The sequence below is a fragment of the Scyliorhinus canicula genome, chromosome 4 (assembly GCF_902713615.1).
Source record: "Scyliorhinus canicula chromosome 4, sScyCan1.1, whole genome shotgun sequence".
Classification (NCBI taxonomy): Eukaryota; Metazoa; Chordata; class Chondrichthyes; order Carcharhiniformes; family Scyliorhinidae; genus Scyliorhinus; species Scyliorhinus canicula.
Window position 1 is genome coordinate 28,760,975 of NC_052149.1, and position 23,844 is coordinate 28,784,818.

Sequence of the window (23,844 nt, forward strand, 5' to 3'; positions counted from 1 at the left end):
AAGAAGTGGGCCCTTCCCTGGCTCTCTGCAATACCTTAACCCTACCGAAGTGATTATCCAGCAACCTGCAGTCCATCAGTGCAACTTAACTTTTATAGGGACTGCATCTTTAAAAAGGAAGAGCTGCTTGGAGCATGCTTAGAGCATGTTTATTCTGAATGCTAGTTAGTCCCCAATGATGTATGGAAACTGCACTGGCAGTGCTACAGAGAGGACTGTCGCATAGGCTTCACATGGCAATGAGGCAGGTGCACCAATTTTACACGCTGTCCATCCTTTTCAGATGTGGTGTGGGCAGGTGATGAATTGCAACTCTGGTACACCAAAACTAACGCATCCATATTCTAGCCCCTCTGTTGTCTATTTGGCAACAAAATCATTGGGAATCGCTTAGCATTACAAGTGGCTGGGGTATAGGGAGGCGAGCGGTGGTGAAGATCAAGGAGAAATGGGGAGGGGAGTTAGGTGGGGAGATTAATTGGGAAGTATGCAGTGAGGCACTACATAGGGTAAATGGGACCTCCTTCTGTGCAAGGATGGGTCTGATATAGTTTAAAGTGGTGCACAGGGTGTATATGACTCAGGTGAGAATGAGTGAGTTCTTCCAGGGGGTAGCAGGTGATAGTGTGGGCGGGGCCAGTGAATCAGATGCACATGTTTTGGGGTTGCCAAAAATTGGGAAGATTCTGGGTGGGAGTTATCCAGGATAGTGAAGGAGGAGGTGGACCCGGACCCTTTGGTGGCGATATTTGGAGTTTCAGAGAAGCCGGAATTCATGGAGAGGAGGAAGGCCGATGTCGTGGCCTTCGCCTCTTTGATTGCATGGAGGCGAATTTTGCTGGAGTGGCGGTCGGCATCGCCATCGGGGTTAGCGGCTTGGTTGGGTGACCTGTACGACTTCCTGCGATTGGAGAAGATAAAGTATGAGTTAAGGGTCTCTGCAGAGGGGTTTGAGAAAAGGTGGAGGATGTGTGTGACCGCGTTTGAGGAGCTGTATGTCATGGGGGGGGGGGGGGGGGGGGGGGGAGGGGGGGGGAGGGGGAGGGTGAAAAAGGGGAAAAGATTTGTACAGACTGTATAGTTGATTGGGAAGTATGTTTCTCGGGGTGTTCATTTGTTGTAACATGTTTTGATACATGTTTGTAATAAAATACATTTTGTTTAAAAATGGAATCACTTAGCATTATTGGAGAAATGATTGCGGCCATCATCTGAAGGAGCGTGATAAGGTGCTGAGAGATATTTACTTACTTTAGATTTCGTCATCATGCCTTTAAAACTTTGGGATGAAGAATATTTAAAGGTAATACATTACTCATTAATTGAAACTGAGTAGCGTTTTATTAAATTAAGCCAGAAATAGATTTAAATTGACCTTGCCATCCGTGCATTATTCAGATAGAAGTGCTAGTCTGTCGTTAATGTTCAACTTAAACTGAGACCACCTCTGAGTACTGACCTTGATCTTGACATCTGATACATTTTAATGCCATGATGTTCTCTACAAAAGTACAACCCGCCTTTGCACCAAATTGGATTCAGTTCAGGTCCAACAGAGTTGTTCATTTATTACCTTGTTCATTACTTCCTTTGCGAGAGATTTTAATGGTCAAGAAATAATTCCACCATTTACTATTCCACAATTTGTTCTATTGTGCGACAGACCTCATACTTTTCACTGGGAAAGGGATGACGAATAATCCACTAAACAATAAGCCTGCATGTTAAATCTATAATGGTTGATTTCATCATTCATGTGGAAGATGGGCTTATACTTTGACAGACCAATAAGAACAACACTGAGTTGCCTCAATCAATAATCATAGAATCCCTCCAGTGCAGGAGGAGTTCATAAGGCCCATCGAGTCTGCACCGACCCTCCGAAAGAGCATACTACCTCATCCCCACAACCCCTGAATCTAACCTTCACGTTTCTTTGGATACTAAGGGATTATTTCGCTTGGCCAATCCACTTAACCTGCACATCTTTAGAGCACTTGGAGGAAACCCTCAGCATAACAATTGCTCCTTTAAAGCCATTGTGAATATAAGAATAAAATATATAGGCCATTCAGCGTAAAGGATGCCACAATTATCAGTGAATCCCAATTGAACCAATGATAATGTGATTGACAGTGTTCCTCTCTTTGTGAAGCCCATTGATTATGGAAGATCTCAAGTATTCTGAAGGATGATGCATGCTTCCTCTGCGAGGCTTCCTGGATTTGGCGATTACAGGGAAGAGAGGTTGGTAACCTGAGAATCCAGCTCCCTCCCCTCTAGGCTACATCCAAAGGATTGCCATCTGCCAACTTGTGAAAACTTAAGTACATTCTACAAATGATCTTTTTTCTGGCCAACTACATAGAAGTTGTCAAATAAGACCAATTAATACCTTCATACCAGGGAATACCTTATCTCAAAAAGCAGCTACAAACACTATTGAAGCAAATAAGGCTTTACATAGGAGAATAGGTGGGCACCATATTATTATTGTCCATGGAATTTCCCATAGAAGCCGGGAAATCCATGGGCAGGGGTGCACTGCCGGTAGGAACAGACAATCCCAATGGCCGGAGAATTATGGGCAATAGCCAAGATGGCCAAGAAAGTCCCTTTGAGCAGCTTTATTTGTTATATACAACTTCATATGTAAGACACAGTCAATTGTAACACCGGTGACAGACTCTCAGAAGCTATAAACACATTTTAATTTTTTTCTGCCTCAAATTTGCATGTAACAGACTAATATCTGATTAGGTCAAATCTCAACTTCCAACAGGTTTGGTTCTGATAAGTTCCAGCGCTACCTTTGGAATGATTGATCCTGACAACCTCTGCTGCTCGTGAAAAAAAAATACTGCTTCTTCTCGAGAATTGCTGACAAGCTGATACATGGGTCAAAATACAGACTATCAGCTAAAAAGAATCCAACAGTTGCCATGCATGCAATTAGTTCTGCTCTATAAATAACAAGGCTTTACATGGGTTGCATATTCATACATCAAAATACAGTAAGAACCAATCCATTCTCATGGCATTTCTCTAAGAATGTTGCTGTCGCCTCCAACAATTAGTTCTTTTACATTATTCAACTCTTCGGCGTTAGTTAATGCCTGAATGAATCTAATCTACAAAAATATGTGATGGTGTGATCGAAGTAGAGAGCACATTCAGGTGTGCAGACGACATCAATAAACGTGTGCGTTTGACTTGTTTTGGTTTGTGGTAAATTTTGAACACCTCAATTGTTTTGTAACAGACTGTGCATTAGTGAGAAATACCTCACTTCTTTAATGAGTTTGTTCAAATGGAAGAACCTATTTGCTGCCACCCCTTCCTTGTGTGGTTTTAGAAGCTGTCAGACTAAATGAGTGGAATAATCCAATTAGCTGACTGCTCGCTCTGCTGCTTTATAATTCTGTTTATGTTTAGCCTATTTCTTAAAATGGAGGATGCACCTGAAGCTGGCAGCAGAGCCATTGTTGCACCCACCTGTGCCAACAGGTTTAATCGGCAGCCATTCCAGACACAATGGTGCAAGGCATACCATTTTACTCCAAAGTCAAATGACGAAATCGCTGTTTGCATGGTGCACTATAGAAAGCTGAATGAGCGGGGGCTGCGAAGCAAATGAGAAACCACGTGTGAAAACTCTGGAATTCCTTCCCGAAACTTCCCTGTCCTCCTCTCTGCCTTTAGGGTACCTCTTAAAACCTGCTTCTTTAATCAAGCTTTTGCTCAGATGTCCTGTTATCTTCAAATGAGGATCTGTGTCAGAATGTGTCTGCTTACTCTCCTGTGAAGTGTCTCAGTACGCTATCCTCCTGTTACGGCCACAGCAGATGTTACTTGGTGAACAAACCAAATCTCAGAGGAAAACCTGGCTCAGGGGCCAGTCACTTCTTTTTGTATTCTGAAGTCGAGAAGAAAAGTACCGGATCTCAGCAGAAAGAAGTTGAATCAGACTGCCGGGATTTTAAAAATTACAATTGAATGGGTTATGAACAAGACAAAAAGAAAACTTCAGCACACAACGTTATAGTTACACAGTTAAAATTACTTTGTCAGACCCACAAGTAAGTACCTCCCAGGCAATAACCCCTTATAGATGTTTAACTATAAAAATCCAGTAATATTACCACGGTAAAACAACTTCTGCCTTAATAAAGGCCTCTCAAAATGACCTCTCAAAATGACTTCAACTCAGTGGTGTAAATCCAAGAAACATTCAGACACAAGAATGCTTTTCGCAGCCCAAATCATTTCTGGCTTGACTGGACTACTTATTTATAAATCACTTGACCAGGAAAGTTTCACAACAAATGCATGTATCTCGTACCTTTACTCCTTTAACCTCAACTCATCCAGACGAATGGGATGGGATCCTCTGATTCTGAGGCTAAGTATTGACGCTGTCGTAAACGCCATCGCATTTTACACTGGCTTCAACAGGCCCCCAGGAGCAGCGATCCTGAGACCTACAGGAGGCCAGCACAGCACTGGAGTGACCCACGCCGCCCCAGCTGCCAATACCGCCGTCAAATCGGAGCTGCGGATTTGCGCATGCGCACTGCGACCAGCATGACTGCACGCATGCACGGTCGCTTCCTTCTCCACGCCGGCACAACAGGGGCTGGTTTAGCACACTGGGCTAAATCGCTGGCTTTTAAAGCAGACCAAGCAGGCCAGCAGCACGGTTCGATTCCTGTACCAGCCTCCCCGGACAGGCGCCGGAATGTGGCGACTAGGGGATTTTCACAGTAACTTCATTGAAGCCTACTCGTGACAATAAGCGATTTTCATTTCACATGGCGCAGGGCTACAGGGGCTGGGCGGAGCAAAAGTGACCCCCCAGCCTAAGAGGCCAGCACGCCGATCGGTAGGCACCGATCGTGGGCCAGGCCGCAGTGGAGGCCACCCCCCGGGGTCAGACCCTTCCTCCCCCCCACCATGCCGCCCCCAAAAGGATGCAAGCCAAGGTCCCGCCGGGTAAGCCGACACATGGACGCGCCGGTGGATCTTGGATATTTTTGGGGCAACTCGGCCCATCCTGGGAGGAGAATTGCCGGGGGGACAGCATAGAGCGGCCCCCGACCGTCGCAATGCCGGAGAATCAGTGGACCGGCGTCGGGGCAGCGCCGCACGATTCACGCCCGGCCCGGCAATTCCCCGACCCGGCGTGGACTGAGAGAATCCTGAGCATGGCCTCCACTAACATTTTCCCAGCATAATTAAATCATTTACCCCCATGCACACAGACACACAACCTTTTTTACAGAATAACATAATAGTCCCCCAAAAAGTGTTTAAAAATCAATTTCCACACTATCTTAAAGTTGTTATATAAATGCATAAGTGATTTTAGAGGAAAGAACTTCATTGTGACCTGTGAGCACAGTTCAAACTATAAGTTCCTTGAAATATTAAGCAGATTAATGATCATTTTAGAGAGAAAGAAATGATAATGGTAATTGGGAGCCTGTTGTCAAAATTGGCAAAGGGATTCTATTTTTCTCTTTTAGACTCTGGTAGGCCGAATGGATAGTTCCAATGTTCAGATTTCTAGAATTTGTATAGTTTAGGTGTCATTTTTATTCACGAGCTTATGGGGACAAGGTAACCAATAAGTTGTAGCAGGTCAAAGTGACTGATGAGTAGGCAGTGGCAGGTTTTTAATGGGGGAGAGAATAATGTAGTTATGTTGCCGTTCTATCAGCTGTTGCTTGTTTATATAGAGGCAGCTTGAAAGGACAAACTGATTGACATGACGCCAAAGCATAGGAAGCTAATTTAGGAGAAAAATAATTTGCTAATTGCCTCTGACTGCCAGTGCGTGTCGTGCAGTGGAAGACAGCTGACGGGCCAAAGAGAAGCAAAGCAAGTTTGCACATTCCGCATAAAACACTAGGATGGATGTAGGCACTGATTAATGCAGTCAGGAATGGCATGGAACTGGCTGAAGTTGTTTGAGAGAGGTGTTGGGGATGGTGGGGGTGGTGCGGGGGGGGGAGGGGGAATATTTGTACATGAGACGACAGATCATTCATTGGCGCTCGTGAATTCCAGCAACAAGCCTGTGGCCTCGTCTCAGCTCTTGATTTGTCCAGAGGTCTTATTGTAATCACGATATGAAGCCACACAGGAGGGAGAGATTTTCTATGTACAAAGAATTTTCTTCATCTCTTAAGAAACATTGCTCTGTGGGCTGATCTACACAACAGCAGAGCTGGGTAAGAATGAAGCATGTTTTGTTTAATATTAACTTGGAGGTATCACCTCCTTTAGTGCTGCTTTATTAGGAATTTATTGTTTCGGCATTTTAGAAATAACATCAAATTTCTCTGGGTTTGTACCTATAGGTTTATTTGCATTCAAACGAGTCAAAGGAAAGACATAGACAGTGTTATTTTCATCTTGTAGTAATCTTTTAATTATACATAATCTTGTCACTAACTCGGCATTAAGTACCTCCAGTACAGTGTCTTGTTTTAAACCAGATGTCCAAGGCTTACATTGTTTTCAGTGCAATGAAGCAAATATAAGACACGACATTTGTATAAATGAAGTACAATATTTTGACTATGTTGGAATGTGAGTAAGGTTCTTCAAGAAATTTGTCCTCATAAGCATTTTATAAAAATATTATGGCCCGAATTTTAAAGATGGGCAATCGCCATCCGAAGAGTTAGTGGGGTACCAGCCAACTCCGTCTTCCCCCTACCATTTTACACTCTAATGAGTATGATTGGTAACTTCCTCCCCTCACTCAGAAGAAAGTTGTGCCTTGGAGGTCTGCCAGCCAATCTCCAGACCCTCACCAGCCCCTCCGGCAACAGTGCTGCAGTGGCCAGAAGAGAAACTGCGTGGAGCTGCCTGAGACTAAGTCCCGGGAACTGGAGACCGAGGAAAGTGTAAGCGGTCCCAGGGCAGGGAGGGTAGGAAAGACCTGGGGGGATTACAAGGCGGGGGCGATCAGGGGTTCAGAGGAGAGAAGGGGGGGAGGAGGTGTTGTACATGTACCTTTTCTTTCCATGTACTTAATGATCTGTTGAGCTGCTCGCAGAAAAATACTTCTCACTGTACCTCGGTACACATGACAAAAAACAAATCCAGTACAGTCATTTCATGACAGACTTGGCAAGCAAAGAGGGCACTGAGTTTCTCCTTCATTGCTGGACTTCCCCAGAAACACTCCAACAATGACTGAACCCTTGTGGCCATTAAGCCACTGAGTGACGAGCCAATCAGATTCATCAGCAGGAATGGGTTCCACTCCCTCAACATTAAGCAACCGCAACAAGAGTTTCCTACATTTTTGTGCTCGTTTTTCTGGCAGCAGTCATGGCTCCTTCATCCTCCACCAATTTACGCTTCGTCAGATCTTCACATCACCCAAGGTGCAAAGGTGGATTTACGCGGCAGCGAATATTCCTTATTGAAGACATCACCACTCACCCCTCTGCTGGATAGATAGATTGGAGAAATTGGGACTGTTGTCCTTGGAGAGAAGAAGGCTAAGAGGAGATTTGATGAAGATGTGCAAAAGCATGAGGGAGCTGGACAGAGTAGATAGGGGAAAATGTTCCCATTCATAAACGGGCCAAGAATGAGAGGGCAAAAGAAGCAAATGCGATGTGACAAAACACTATGTCCCACAGCAAGTGGTTTGGGTCTGGAATGCGCTGCCTGGAAGTGTGATGGAGGCAGAATCAATAAAGACATTCAAGAGGGCACTAGATGATTACTCAAATAGAAACAAGGTGCAGGGGTACAGGGAAAGGCAGGGGTTGGCACTGAGTCATGATGCTCATCTGGAGAACTGGTGCAGACACGATGGGCCGAATGGCCCCCTTCTGCGCCATAACCATTCTCTGATTCTGTGAAAACCATTTAGTAAGGCGAGGGCAAGTCGCAGATCCAACAGATTTTAACCAGCAGGCCTCATTTGAATGCTGCTGGTCAGCTGCTCATGTTTTCCACAGGAAAGCAGCAACTGGTCAGTGGGCCATGAGCTGGAGCGAGGGAGGAGCAGTTCATGTAACAGCAGTCTTGTGTTCAGCGATGGGGAAGAGCCTTGGACCTCACTATCACAGGTTCAGCTGGCAGGTGGCCATGATGTGTGCTCTGCTCAAAAGCCAATTTCAACCCCACTGCGGTCATGATGGGATCCACCCCCCCCCCCCCCCCCCCCCCCACCGTGTCTTTGTTAATCAGGCACAGCTTCTTCCAAAACCATTGCGACATTCATGTCATAAATTGGTCAGAATGGAGTGGAAATTGGAGCTGCTCCATTTTTACTGCTCCCCAGATCTGTTCCTGCCAGTTGAGCAGTTAGAATCACCATTTCAGAATTTTGAACTATGAAATTAACATGACCAAGACTTGAGGGAAGTGGATGAAGACATTGTCAAGTGCAATGCTATTCCACAGTGCATAGTTCAGTGTCTAGCCTAAGAGCTGAATTCCATTAGCCCAGCAGCTTGGTGGTTACACTTGATCCTGGTGCCCTGGGCAACAAAAGGTAAATATTAGCCTGCGCCCTGTCCAGTGAGTCCTAATGAAAGATGACTCACTGTCATTCCTCCAGACTGTAAGTTAACTTATTGGTATTCGCTAGGGTAAATTTTAAATTAAAAACCAAATAATGCGGATGCTGGAATCCGAAGGGAAAACAGAAATTGATGGAAAAGTCCAGAAGGTCCAGCCGGAAGGAGAGAAGACATAGTTAATGTTTCGAGTCTGTTTGACTTTTCTTCCGAGATTTTAAATCAGTTAGGTGTAAATAGCGTAAATTAACCGATCATATGGGTGTAAATTACACAGATCTCTGACTCTGTAGTACCCCGGTTAATACATAAGAGGCAGATTGTCCCTTGCCTGGGCGTATCCTCACTCCCATTGTTATGGGAGATCCATGCTTGCCTGGTTTTATCAGAAGACCTCAGCCTGAAGATGCTCCAGATCACCGGGTGGTAGTGACAGAATTGTGCCATCTATTGGTAGGGTGAACCATTGGGCTATCATTGCCAAATGTGGTCAACTTTAACCTCTTGTGCTTTGAGGTACACTGCAATGCTGTCTTATTAAGCTGATTTTGTAATGGCTACAAGCTATTTCATGCCTTTTAAATAACCAAATGATTTTAATTTTACTCATCAGTTCTTGTGAGCACTTCCATAATGAATGCTTGCAAACAATTTCCTATTTTCTTCCTCTCAACCACCTGCCTGGACCACCATCTCTTCCATCCATCACCTACCTCTTCCTTGGCTATCTCCCAGTAACAGGTTGAAAATGAGGCAGGGTTTGCCTCCATTTTCTAAATTGAGCTGATCCTGCTAAATCTGGTAGTGTCGACAATGTACAATCGAGCAGATTTGTTACTTGACACCACCCGATCAGAAGTCCAATCATAAAATCTACATGGCTGTTGAGGTTTACGAACATATAGATGTGACTGGTCTCTCCAGTTCAACCTGTCATAGAAACCTACAATTTCACCTCCTTTTCCATCACCACATCTGATGCCTTTAGTGTGCCTCCAGGGATTTTTCCTTTGCTCCCTCTAGTTGGAGATCATTCCAGGTTTTAATCATTCTTTGTCTGAAGAAATTCTTCCTGATCTCAGTGCATGCATTTCCTAATTGTACCTAGTTCTCTTTGTCCTACAGTCATAAACTTTAAATAGTGTTCAGGAGTGGCCTTTCCTATTCAATCATCACAGTCTTCTGAGCACTGGAGTACAACTATGGTGATAAAACATTGAATTCTGACTCATGAATCCTTCTGCATTTAACCAATGCCACACAAATAGAAACTCTGAAACAAAAACAGAACATTCTGGAAATACTGGGAGCTTAAGTGTGAAAGGAGAAATAAAGGCCTTGATTTTACACTCCTCTGCTGCTTGGTTTGAAGGTCTTGAAAAATCCAACGCCTGGCCTTCCCACCACCTTCCCATTAATGGCCACTTATGGGCCTCATCCCACCTCGTCACATTTTATCTGCGGCAGTAAGAGGCCCATACTATGCAGTATTACTGTACATCTGATGTCAGGCAAGGGGGTGGTGACCTCTTATGCACATCCCATGTGCCCGTTAGTGACAAACCCCACCCCTAAGATCACAATTCCCCTTTTAATCCCCCATCAATGACCTCTCATGCCCAGCCCCCTATCCCCCTCACCCCTCTCATCGGAGCCTGCCAGCATGACCCTGGTAAAACTCTTGCTGCTTGGTGTTGATGTCTGGCTCCTGCAACGAGCAACATTGCAAAATGACTGTAGCCCCGACAGTGGGACCAGCTACCCGCCAATCAGATGGTTAGACTTTGAGGAGGCCATTCTTGGGCAAGCTTGCCACCAACCTTTTAGCCAGGGGTCAGGTCGTACCAGGGGTGGGTGGGTAATGAGTGGTAGAAAACACATCATCCTGTAAAACCCAGCCCATAATTAACATTTCAAGCCTGTACCCTTTCAAGAACTCAAATAGAAATCCTGTCTGGTGAATTACTCCAGAGTATGATTGGATTTTTCAATCACCCATTGCTCTACGGAGCCTGCCCAGGCTATTTTGGTGCAACTTCCACCTCGTAGGATGTTCATCGTAGGATTTTCCAGAATAATACTGCTGGCACTGGTCACTGGAATGTTATGGCCATATGCTGCACACACTGAATTATCGGGAAAATATTTTTGAAAGACTTGCATTAAATGGTGCCTTTTATGATTTCTGGAGGTTTAAAAGCAATTTATGGCCAATGGAATACTTTTGACGTTTTGTCACTGTTGTATTGTGCATGTGATTGAATTGTGATGAGTTCTCCGTGTCTGCGTGAGTTTCCTCCGGGTGCTCCGGTTTCCTCCCACAGCCCAAAGATGTGCAGGTTCGGTGGATTGACCATGCTAAATTACCCCTTAGTGTCCACAGGTGTGCAGTTTAACTGCGGTTACAGGCTGAGGGTGGAGCAGTGGGCCAAGGTAAGGTGCTCTTTCAGAGGGTCGGTGCAAACTCGATGGGCCTCCAGCTGCATGCCCTTCGGGAAGAGTGGTGCCCTGGCACTGCCAAGGTGCACCGGTGGCACTGCCATCTGGAAGGGGCAATGACAGGGTGTCAGGTTGGTCCTACCAAAGTGCCAAACTGGTATTTTTGAATTCGTGTGATCATAGAATCATAGAATTTGCAGTGAAGAAGGAGGCCATTTGGCCCATTGAGTCTGCACAAGCCCTTGGAAAAAGCACCCGACTTACGCCCACACCTCCACCCGATCCCGCCACCTCCACCCTATCCCTATAAGCCCATCTAACTTTTTTGGTTACTAAGGGCAATTTAGCATAGCCAATCCACCTAACCTGCACATCTTTGGACTGTGGGAGGAAACTGGAGCACCCGGAGGAAACCCATGCAAATACGGGGAGGACGTGCAAACTCTGCGCACACAGTGACCCAAGCCGGGAATCGAACCTGGGACCCTGGAGCAGTGAAACAACTGTGCTAACCACTGTGCTACCGTGCTGCCGGGTGTGCCCTGCATGGGTGTTCAGGGGTTGCGGGGTGAGCACCAGGGACCCTCCCATAATGCGTTGGGGCTGGGAGGGGGGGAGGTAGCTTCCGGGGCCTCGGAGATCAGGACCCCATTTAGAAATGGCCTCCCGATCTCTCGATACCCTGGAGAGTTCCGGCGAGCGCTGCTCCTCAGTGCGTAAAACAAAGCTATGTGAGGCCTTAGCCATGTGTTCTTCACTGAGGCTCCTCATACAATGCAAGTTGTGTTGTAGAGTCATGTTTTCTTGGCTAAACATGCTCAGTGGGCACTTTGTTCCCAATTAGTTGAATCGTGCCAATTCATAAATGTTCTTTTCCATTACTTTCCCATTTTGAGCGTGAATTAAGTGGCATTCAAACATTTCTGATGAATGTGAAGGTGTGATTTAATGACCAGTAGTGTGATGATCAAGGATAGGGCTGCTTTCTATCAGTGACATCAGGGAGCAGTGGGTAGGCGGTGCAGAGAAGAGGGAGGAGGGTGGCTGCTGCTTTTTCTGATAACATGGTTGCATTGCTGCAAATTAAATGGACCTTGGATTAATAAGGACATCACAGGCAGCAAGTGAGCAGCTAGGACTGAATTGTCCAAATCATCCTCTCCCCTGTCTGAATCATCCAAGGAGGATCTGAACGCTTCTCTTCAGCCCTCCTGCAGGTCCATGTTTCGCTGTAGTGCAGATAAACCACAGTAGGTCCTGGAGGTCCCAACTGATTCATGCTGATGAGCAGCTCCTTATGTGTCCAGGTACCTGAATTGCATCTGCGACAGGCTGATGGTCTGTTCATAGAATCATAGACTTTACAGTGCAGAAGGAAGCCATTCGGCCCATTGAGTCTGCAGCGGCCCCTGGAAAGAGCACCCTACTAAAACCATGCCTCCACCTCCCCATCCCTGTAACCCAGTAATCTACCCTAACCTTTTTGACACTGAGGGCAATTTAGCATGGCCAATCCACCGAACCTGCACTTCTTTGGACTGTGGGAGGAAACTGGAGCACCAGGAGGACACGGGGAGAAAGTGCAAACTCCAGACAGTCACCTGAGGCCGGAATTAAACCCAGGTCCCTGGAGCTGTGAGGCAGCAGTGTTAACCAATGTGCCACCATGTCTGTTCAATGATATGGTGGTGCTGTGGCATTCATGCACTTGGTCTTCAGTGAGAGGGTTTCTGCCAAGAATCAGGAGCCAGGTTTGCAGTGGGTCGCTCAGCAGCCACAGCCTTTTGTCTACAGCATGAAGAGGTCGGGTTCAAGTTGCCTTACACAATATGCTCACTGTCTGGGAATCTTTTGCACACCTGCATGAAGGTTTATTTTTTGTGTTTGCACAATGGGGCAGTAGTCCTAATTACTGGACAAATATGTCCAATTATTCCGGGTATTCTCAAATTATTTTCATAAATTTCGAGTACCCGATTCATTTTTTCCAATTAAGGGGCAATTTAGCGAGACCAATTCACCTACCCTGCACATCTTTGGGTTGTGGGGGTGAAACCCACGCAAGAACGGGGAGAATGTGTAAACTCCACATGGACGGTGACCCAGAGCCGGGATCGAACCTGGCACCTTGGCGCCATGAGGCAACAGTGCTAACCACTGCACCACCGTTCTGTGAATGGGGAATTAATAATGCAAAATGTGCAAATGGCAGATGAATTGAACAGGTATTTGTATCACAGTGGTTAGCACCGCTGCCTCACAACGCCAAGGACGCATGTTTGATCCCGGCCCTGGGTCACTGTCCGTGTGGAGTTTGCACATTTCACCCCATGTCTGCATGGGTCTCACCCCCACAACCCAAAGATATGCAAGGTAGATCGACCAGCCACTTTCTTAACTTATATTTTTAAAATATCGATAGAAACTCATACTATCTGTTTTGATATCTCCAGCTATTTTCCTTCATACTATAACGTCCCCTCCTTATTAATCTTTAAGGCATTCTTTGCTGTTTTTTTAGATTCTGTCCAATCTTCTGACCTGCCACCTGTCTTTGCACAATTATACTCTTCCCACTTATGCTTCCGACATTTTCTGGTTATATTTCAGGTTTCCAGCATCCGCAGTATTTTTTGCTTTTTTAATTATTCAGTTATTCAGAAAATACTTTCTATTTTAAATCAATTCAGAATCCATTAACTTTAATGCTGTGATAAATTTTATTTTGCAGGCACGCTTATTTTTGTATCTGTGAGTACAGCAACTGCAGAATATGATGAAGCAGTCTTCATTATAACTTAGTGATCTTTAACTTTTTCGCGCCTATTCCTTACTTTTGATCTTTTTGGATTGTTTTGTGTTTTTGCTTGGCTAGACTTTAATCTATTTGGAAAAATGCACACGTCAGTATAATCAAACCATAGAATTGTTTCAAAATTTAATGGATGAACAATTAATGTTTCATTCACATTACTATTGAATCAATTTCTAATCAGTGTTAATGTTGATTGAAGTCTAATTTTAACATGTGGCGCATAGTAGGCAGTGGGTGGGCAAAGCACACCAGTTGTTACTGCCATTTTAATCCCCCCCTCGCAAACACTGATTTATATTTACTCCTGGCCCACACTCCACCAATCTGAAGTTTTTGTTCCCTGTGTTCAAACCCCCATAACATCTCACCCTTGCCTAGCTTTGTATCCTGTTCTAGCTTTTCAAGTTTACAACTATAGAGATGAGGAGAAATTTCTCCTCATTTAGGGGCTGGTATAGCACAGGGCTAAATGGCTGGCTTTTAAAGCAGACCAAGGCAGGCCAGCAGCACGGTTCAATTCCCGTCCCAGCCTTCCCGAACAGGTGCCGGAATGTGGTGACTAGGGGCTTTTCACAGTAATTTCATTTGAAGCCTACTTGTGACAAAAAGCGATTTTCATTTAATTTCATTTTTAAAGCATCTTCTGCATCCACCCACCCACACACCTCATGCGCCTGGGCTTCAGTGGGGTGGCCACAATGGGAAACCCCATTGGCCAGCTGGGGGAATGGAGAATCCGGCTGCCGGCAGGGACGAACCACCCCGGGAAATGCAGCTGGCGGACCAGAGAACCCTGGCCACAATGTTTTGGCCTCAACTACTTTCTGTGGTAGCAAATTCCACAGGCTGGGTGAAAAAATTTCTCCTCATCTCTGTCTTAAATGGTCTACCTCGTATCCTCAGACTGTGATCCCTGATTTTGGATGCCCCCACCATCGGGAACAGCCTTCTTGCATCTACACTGTCTAGTCCTGTAAGTATTTTAGAGGTTTCTATGAGATGCGAATAGCGGGGTTTACAGTACCAAGAACGACCTCGCTATTTTTGGGGCCTTGGCGCAGAAGGCTCCACTGAGGCTACATTTTGCTTTATTTCGGGCACCATTTTTAAATGCCACCCGATCTCTTATCATAGAATTTACAGTGCAGAAGGAGGCCATTCGGCCCATCGAGACTGCACAAGCTCCTGGAAAGAGCACCCTACCCAAGGTCAACACCTCCACCCTATCCCCATAACCCAGTAACCCCACCCAACACTAAGGGCAATTTTGGACACTAAGGGCAATTTATCATGTCCAATCCACCCAAACTGCACATTTTTGGACTGTGGGAGGAAACCGGAGCACCCGGAGGAAACCCACGCACACACGGGGAGGATGCGCAGACTCCGCACAGACAGTGACCCAAGCCAGAATCGAACCTGGGACCCTGGAGCTGTGAAGCAATTGTGCTAACCACAATGCTACCGTGCTGCCCTCTTGACCCCCACTACAGCCTCCCTCCCATTGTGAGGAGTCCTGAGAATCGTAAATCTCCCAAAATTAACGACCTCATCACATCACTGAGTCGGGCGCGACAAGACCATTCGATTGGGCACATAGTGAATAACTGGGGTCCCAGCACCGATCCATCCACTCCACAAGTCACTGCCTGCCATTTGGAAAAAGACCCAGCGCTGGATTTGCCGTTTCTGCGGTTAAGTGTCGATGCCGGCGTGGGGCCCTGTGGTGTTTCACGACCGGCAATTCAGGGCGAAACCCTCACCGATTCCGGTACCAGTGAGGGGCTAACTCCGGCTCCGCCCGAAACACTCGCAGATTGCGCATAAAACGACCGGAGAATACAACATGGGGTTAATTTTGGAGAGTAGGCCTTGCTCCTCCTGAACTTTTAAAAATCCTCTCACTGCACAATTAGCACTGAGAACCAACCAATTAGGAGATGTGAAAAAAATTCAGCATTTAACGTATGGGGCTGAGTCAGCAGCTGTGGAGAAAGGGAAGTACTTAAGGCTTCCTGGCTTGTACCAACAAGGACTGTTTGATCTGCTCTGCTACTATCAAGCAGAGCAGTTCATGGTTGCCAGGCTGCACCTGCTGCTTATACAGGCTCCTGAAGGGAATCTCTGACTCCTCCTGTCAGTTCAAAGGGTCTTCTCATCTGCAGTTTCCGAGAGAGACAGAAAGAGGAATTCTTTCTGCGGAATGGAGTGCTGTTGTGATTCGTAAGCCTTAAAGGTGTTCAGGAGTCAAGGACATTAAAGTGACCAGGCCTCGTCAAAGTTTTCACAGTATACAGGCAAGATTGGGGCCTCACGGTATATTGGGGCCTCACGGTAGCATGGTGGTTAGCATCAATGCTTCACAGCTCCAGGGTCCCACGTTCGATTCCCGGCTGGGTCACTGTCTATGTGGAGTCTGCACGTCCTCCCCGTGTGCGCGTGGGTTTCCTCCGGGTGCTCCGGTTTCCTCCCACAGTCCAAAGATGTGCGGGTTAGGTGGATTGGCCATGCTAAATTTCCCGTAGTGTAAGGTTAATGGGGGGATTGTTGGGTTATGGGTATACGGGTTACATGGGTTTAAGTGGGGTGATCATTGTTCGGCACAACATCGAGGGCCGAAGGGCCTGTTCTGTGCTGTACTGTTCTATGTTCTATGTTCTAATGATAACTTTGATCAGAGAGCTGCCTGAAATCAATATGTCAAGAGTGAGCTTCAGGTTTCCCAGGTCTAGGACAGGCATCCAGCCATGAGGCCCCCATGACGGGAGAGAGTTCCGAGATCAGTCCCTTACCCACAACCCGCGCCCACTCAACCCAAAGGAGGTTTGGAGGACCCGCCCTCTACAGCCTGGCTGTGGTGGCAGAGGGGCAATTGGGCATTAAACATACCTCCTTGACCCCCCCCGCCCCTCGGGGTCCAATGCGCCAGGTCCATGCTTGTCAGGACCTGCACCAAATCCCACCCAGTGCAGTTCCCATTCGGGAGATGGGGGGATCGGGTGACTCCCGGGAGGCCACTGAATACTGCTTTAATCTTGTTTATTAAGATTAAACTGAATGCAAATGGCAGCTGGAGCGGGTAAGGAGAATGGCAAACTGTCTGATGCCTGGTGCGAAACCCGTTTTGGGGCTATTCTCCTGAGTACCTCCCAGAGAATCGACCCCTGTATGATTTCAAGAAGAAGTTAACTCTTGGGGCCAAAGGATATGGGGGGAAAGTAGGAACAGGCTATTGAGTTGGAACAGGCTATTGAGCCACGATCATAAAGGATGGCCGGGCTGGCTCGAATAGCCAAATGGCCTCCTCCTGCTCCTATTTTCTATATTTCTATGTCATTGAACTGTATGTAAAATCTTGGAGGGCTTGTCAGGGTAAATGCTGAAAGGCTATTTCACCAGGCTAGTCTAGAAATAAGGGGCAAATTCTCAGGATAGGAAGTCAGCCATTTTGGACTGAGTTGAGGAGACATTTCTTCATTCAGAGACTTGTGAATCTTTTGAATTCTCTAGGTCTCTGGGTGCCCAGTTGATGAGTACATTAAAAATGAGATCATTAGATTTTGGGGTGCCAAGGAGAGCAAGGGTTATGAGGCCAGATTGGAGTTTCAAAAAAAAAAAAATTAAGAGTACCCAATTCTTTTTTTTCCAATTAAGGGGCTTTTTAGTGTGGCCAATTCACCTACTTTGCACATATTTGTGTTGTGGGGTTAGACCCACGCAGACATGGGGAGAATGTGCAAATTTCTCATGGACAGTCACCCGGGGCCTGGTTCGATGTGTGTGTCGGGTCCTCGGCGCTATGAGGTATCTAAGTGGAGTTGACCTAGAAGATCAGCCATGAACTTATTGAATGATGAAGCAGGTTCAGTAAGCTGTTCCTTATGTTCTTACATTTTTCATCATAAATTTCAGCAGTGTACAAAAACTGGAACACAACCCAAGTATTTTCTTTACTCTGGTCTTTAGCTATCACATCAATCTTTTGTCAACCATCATTTCAAATCAGACAATATCAAATTCAGCTGGGAAATAGTGTATAGTAAATATGCTTGGTTGCTTATGGCTCTCATGCATGGAAATATTGTTCACGTAATGTAACTTTTTGACATAAAAACAATTGCCTCCAATTTGAAATTTAGTCATTTAAACATTCATCTAAAATTTTAGTTTCTGCTATCTTACCATGGGTGCTAATCAGCTTTAAATAAATGAGTTAAAGCCTCCGAGGAAATAGTAAGGAGCTGAATCTCAGGTGACAGCATATTTTCATCTTCATATTGTCTATGCTTTGATTGTGGCTTATTCCTGAGCATGGTTTGCCCAAAACTCTGTATTTCCCCCATCAACCAACTCAACAACTCTTCTCAGAAAAATCCGGAATGGTCGTCACCAACCTAAGGTATGTCTCACGGGAAATTGCACCCAGCCAGCGACACACACATCTGAGGAAAGAACATTTAAAAAATGTATATACCATACACATCCTCACAGCTTACCCTAGATTAATATTCAGATCAATAGATGCCACAATAAACCATCCGCAAGAACACTCCACACTTCATGTTATTGTTATGGGCCAGGGTTTAGAAGACTCCAAAGTATATCATAGAGTTCACCTGACCTACAACTGTTAATAGATTTTGGTTATGAGGAGCACAGGGGCCTACCTTTCAGGTGTTGTTCAACAGAGTCCTTATGCACCTTTAATCAAAAACAAAGTTTATTCTACAAATTCAGTTAACATTGTTATAAACACACAGTAAGCGTTTTTATCAACTACAAACACAAATACCCCACACAGCTACAGTACTCTATATGTAACCCTTAATGAATTCCCATAAGCTGCTTCAATTTAAAAACAACATCCCAAAAACCAGTACCCCCTTTCAAAGGTGTGCCCCGCAGATAGCACTAAAAACCTTGTATAGTTGCTATTATTTTCGTTTCAAAACAGCAGGTTTGAATTCCTTCCAAAAAGCAGTTATTTCTTTTCAAGTTATCAAGTGATTTGGAAACACCTTTTAACATACAGAGAGAGAGAGAGACGAGACAAGACTTCTCTCTCTGAATCCCGCATCCAAATGTGAAACGAAAGCAGAAAAACGCACACAACAGCTCCCAGTTCAAAAATGAAAGTAAAACTCAGAGCCACATCCCAGCTCCACCCACACTCTGACATCACTGAAGCCATTTGATAAAACAAAACATGTCTTAAAGGGACACTCCCATGACATTATAATCTCTTCATCTCTTGATGCACAATAGATACACATCAGCAGCATGTGAAAACATGCACGAAGGATACCATTGGTCTTAAGACTAAAAAATGTTTCCGAAGCTCATGACGTCCAGTGACATGCTGAGGGTTTGAAATGTGCATATCATTTCGCTGTGTGAAAGCCCCAAAGTGGTAGAAGTTCAACATTTCTGTGCCACAGATGTTAACTTATTCCCAGTCACAGTCAGTGGCAACGCATGCTCCCAGATGTCATGAGCCACATGACGCCCCACGGGGTGTTGCTCTAGCCAATGGCGAATGTTTCTCTCCCTCTTTCTAACCACTTGAAGAAGCGCAGAAAAGTGGCATTTGTTCGCGCCAGCAGGAGCCTTGGTTTAAAAATTCTGCAAATAATTGTCTCGCGCGTGGCATGTTACCAAGAGAACAGGATGGTAACTGAGATCATGTGACACTCCACAGTTCCAGCACACCTCAGCCTTCACCTTCAATTGTATCTTTATGTGGTGCTCCACATTAAACATTTTCAATGAACAATGGCAGCATGTTTTATCTTTAACAGCTTTAGTTCTCCTCTGACCATTAGTATGCTGTTTATATGTGACAAAAGAAGCCAGTCATTACAAAGAGACAAACTGCAGGGGGAAACCTAACTCCCTCCACCCAATAGAAACCAGATAAAGTGCGGTGGAAGCAGTATAGTAAGTGTTCAATCAATACCACATAGCCATAACTCCATTTGTTTACTTGGGTAGCTAAGGCGCACGGCAGACTAGGACAAATAAAATAATGCAGTAAGAAGTCTTACAACACCAGGTTAAAGTCCAACAGATTTGTTTCAAATCACTAGCTTTCGGAGCACTGCTCCTTCCACAGGTCCATTCACCTGAGGAAGGAGCAGTGCTCCGAAAGCTAGTGTGCATCATTGAAACCTGGTGGTGAGGAAATGGACACTCTCTAAGGCGAGAACTAGCATTTTCATGTGGTCCAGGATGAACATCCGTTCCGAGCTGTTCACCCTTTCCACCTCTAACTCTCTTCTGATGCCACCACCCTTCACCCAGCCCCTTCCCCAGCCTCTGGTCCCCCTAATCCCCAGAACTAAACCTGAGTTATGGCTCATTGGTCTTCGAACCACCTAATCTTCACAGACCAAAGAAGCCTGCAAGATGCGTTCGGGTGCCTGTTTCAGATATAAATTAGGCCTGGTTGTTAAGAGGAATAGTCCTCACACTCAGGTCTCACCCATCCCATCAGCTTTCCGCCCATCTGTTATAATCATCTCCCAACCCCCTGCACCAACCCTCACTCCAACCAATCTAAACAGGAAGACAGAACATTGAATCATTAAGGTATACACACGACAACACCCAGTCTCTATTTTTCTTGAAAACCCAAAGACAATGGGGTCTTTGTCTTCACAGCCCCAGCAGTGATGTGGTGGGGTAGATAACTTGACCCGTTATTGAATCCACATGATTTTTGATTGGCATCCCTGGCAGGTGATCTGTTCTGCCAACTTCCAGCCTGTGAGGGGAACTGTACCCCAATAATTTGGCTGTTTCAGCCTACATGTAAATTAGTGGTGTTTCCTCGGGGTGGAGCGAGCTATATGTAGTTCAGTCTGGGACCTGAGAGGTCGTTAGATAAATTAAGTAGTGTGAATGCATTGCCTGACATCAACAATCAATTACAATTACAAAGGGCCAGAAGTGTTTGGGGGGGGGGGGGATCTTGAAAGGTTGAGAATGTAACAGATCATGGACATTATGGTTGTGATGGTGTCAGTCTGTGATAATGTAGTGTATGTACAGAATGTAATGTAGTTAAATGTTGGTGATATATGGGAGGGAAGGGATTGGAGGAAATAACAGATCATTCAGATAGAGCAGAGGCTGTAGCTAAGTGGTTGTTGCTTTAAATTGACTCTTAATATTGTGACATTATCATAAATGTAAGAACTGCAACGGTTAATTAAATGTCTAACTAGATGTACAAGTATATAAGACATTGATGCTGAGCCTTATAGGTGAGAGGTTGAGGAGAAGGCTAGAGAACAGACTGAAGGAAAGATAGTGTGAGTGAGAGCAGATCATAGTGTAGCGATTAGTAGTAGATGAGTGTAGATTATATGTTTATTATCAACTATGTATTATCTAGGAGTAAGTGTTGAATCCAAATTAGTAATGTTAATAAATTTATAGCTTTGTTCAATTTAAAGCAATTTTGTGGTCTTTCTGAACACGATGCCAACCATCTTAAATTTAACAACACAAAAGAACACCACATATATTTCTCCATGGTGGTGAGAGTAATAAGGGAGAAATATTCTGCTCCACAGTTTTGTAGTTTCACGATGTTAAAGTTCAGTGCCATTCCTCAATTCTTCCAGCTAAACCTGAGCCGGAGCACAATGTGGACTGCAGTGTAATACGATCAGAAATTTCTGACATTCCTGGTTCTGCTACAGACTCAAATGCTGTGAATCATTCGATGATGGACCGTGCACATTCAGTTTTAAATAAAGTTGTTGCATCATCAGCAGCTTAGCCTTTCTGCCGTCAGAAACCGGGGCAATGCGGACAAGTTGCCCTCAGTTCTACTTCGGAGGACGAAAATTGCCCTTGACACAAGTAGCCAGAATTAAGAGTAACTCAGTATATTAATGCAGTTTCTGGGCAAATTTAATGGCTTAAGCATTTCCAAGTGAAGCTGACGAGTCTCAGTACCGGATATTTATGGAGCCAGAGATAATAACTAAAAGAGAGGTTTAAATTTAATACTGAGGTGTACTGATCAAAACATCGACTGAATTGAGCAATTTAATTATCGGTTAATGAAAGGTCATTGATCCCAAACCTTAACTCTGCTTCCCACTCAACAGATGCAGCCGGACTGGCTGAGTATTCGCTGCATTTCTATTTTTCTTTTTAAGATTTCCAGCATCCGCAATATCTTACAACATTGGTATTTATTTGCTTTCCTGGATTTTATATTTTGTGAGTTTGTGAAACTGCCATTTTAATTTTGGTAATTGCTCTATTATTATTTATATTTTGTAAGTGCAAAAATGCCTTCTACGCCAAGCTATAAAAATAAATGTCACAAAAAAGGTTGTTTCTGACTCCAAAAGTTTATGTCACTGAATGTACCACCTTTGGCCAGAATTTTATTCACCCAGCGAGGGTCCTGATGATAGGCCTCAAAGACAGGCGCGCCCCCAACTCAGCCGTTTTCAAGATCCTCGGTCACATTTTATTGGGGGGGGGAGGGGGGGGCGGTCAAGCAATAACTTGGTTGTGGTCCGGCTACCTTTAAAGAACTGCCTCGAGTCACCAGGAGCTTCCGGCCACTTGGAAGGCCAATATGATGGTCACTGCTGGAACTTTACCTGGGAGAAAAGGATGCCATGGGGAAGACGTTGCCTTCTCTAAATTGGGGCCAGTCAGGCATATATCGCTGGTGAAGGAGGGAGGGTTGATGAGTGCGACAACAACTTTGCTGTGGGGGCAGCCATTGCTACAGGGGGACCCTTTTACGGGCCAAAGCGTGTCCAAATAGGAGTCTTCACCGAGCTCGCTGGATGGCCCCCAGGGTTCACTGGATGGTCTCTCCAGAGTGGACAGACCACCCACCGCTGGTAAGGTGCCAATCGTGACAGAAAGATATCCTTAATTGACCACCACTTAAGTGGTTCAATTGGTCTTTGGATGGGAGGGCTTTCGGTCAACTTCCCTGCTGCTGACAGAATGCCATGGTGGCAAGGGATGGCTGGCACTTCCACACCCCACTTTCACTTGTGATTTTACACTCCGCTCACCCCCCCACCTACCTCCCAGATCATCCCCAGAGGGCTGGTAAAATTCACCCCTTTGTGTTGTGCTGAGTCACATGGGCAAGGAAGGTTTCAGGTTTAATTGAAGGGAAATTGGTCAATGCCAGAGCCACAAAACAGGCTAAGAGTAGATCAACAGTCCGAGCGAGCACTGTGTAAAGCAAGCTGATGATCCATTATCTGCTTGCTTTATGCCATTGAACTATTTCGCACCCAATGCCTGTACTGGGACAGGACAGTCAGCCTCACGAGACTGAGCCGGGAACAGGGAAGGATAATTAGCTAGAATCCCTCTTCCAACCACCCCTGTTGGATGATTTTCCGCTGGTGAGGGAAAAATCTGGCTTATTTGCTCTGATCCTCATGCATAAGAACTCACCAACATTTTGGCTCCCACCTGATGATTCCCCATTTGTCCAAGGATGGGTTAGTTTCCTAACACCTGTTGAGTTGTTCTCCAGTAAGAGCAGGGAGAGAAACCTGGAGTGCGATCCAACGGCCACATTGCACCGGAAAAGCAACTCACCGTGCCGCAGAGTAGCCGTTGAAAGCCGGGAGACACCGCGCCCGGGATCTACCCGGCTCGCAACGCCTCGCAAGATTCAACACGATTTCGCGAGACGTTGCGATGTGAATCTCACCCACAATGGGAGGGATCACTTTTTATTAAATCGGCATTTTAGAGTGAGGCACTGCCAAGGTGCCCAGGTGGCATTTTCAGCTGGCATGGGCACTGTCAGGGTGCCAGATTGGCACTGCCAAGGTGCAAAGCTGGCATTTATGCACGCGCGCGATCGGGCCAGGGTTGCCCAGCGTGGGTGGTGGTGAGGGTATGGTGGAGGCCAAGGCCCCTCCCATATTGCGTTCAGGCTGGGGGAGGGGTGGTTGGGAATTATTTAGGGGGCCTCGGATATTCGGATGCCATTTAAAAATGGCGTCCCGATCTCTCGCTACAATGGGGCGTTCTGGT

General features: G+C 45.6%; 1 protein-coding gene across 4 annotated transcripts in view; it reads left to right on the forward strand.

Annotated features, from left to right (window-relative positions):
* palmdb (palmdelphin b) overlaps nucleotides 1-23,844 on the forward strand; it is a 114,011-nt gene that overhangs the window by 17,808 nt on the left and 72,359 nt on the right. For 2 of the 4 annotated variants that reach the window (XM_038793924.1, XM_038793926.1), the window contains exon 1: nucleotides 3,463-4,079. The exons of 1 other annotated variant lie outside the window; for it this stretch is intronic. In XM_038793924.1, the coding sequence (XP_038649852.1) occupies nucleotides 3,997-4,079 (83 nt within the window). In that variant the 5' untranslated portion in view covers nucleotides 3,463-3,996. Of the gene's footprint in view, nucleotides 1-3,462; nucleotides 4,080-6,008; nucleotides 6,234-23,844 lie in introns of those variants that run through there. One more of the 4 variants, XM_038793927.1, reaches the window with a different exon arrangement.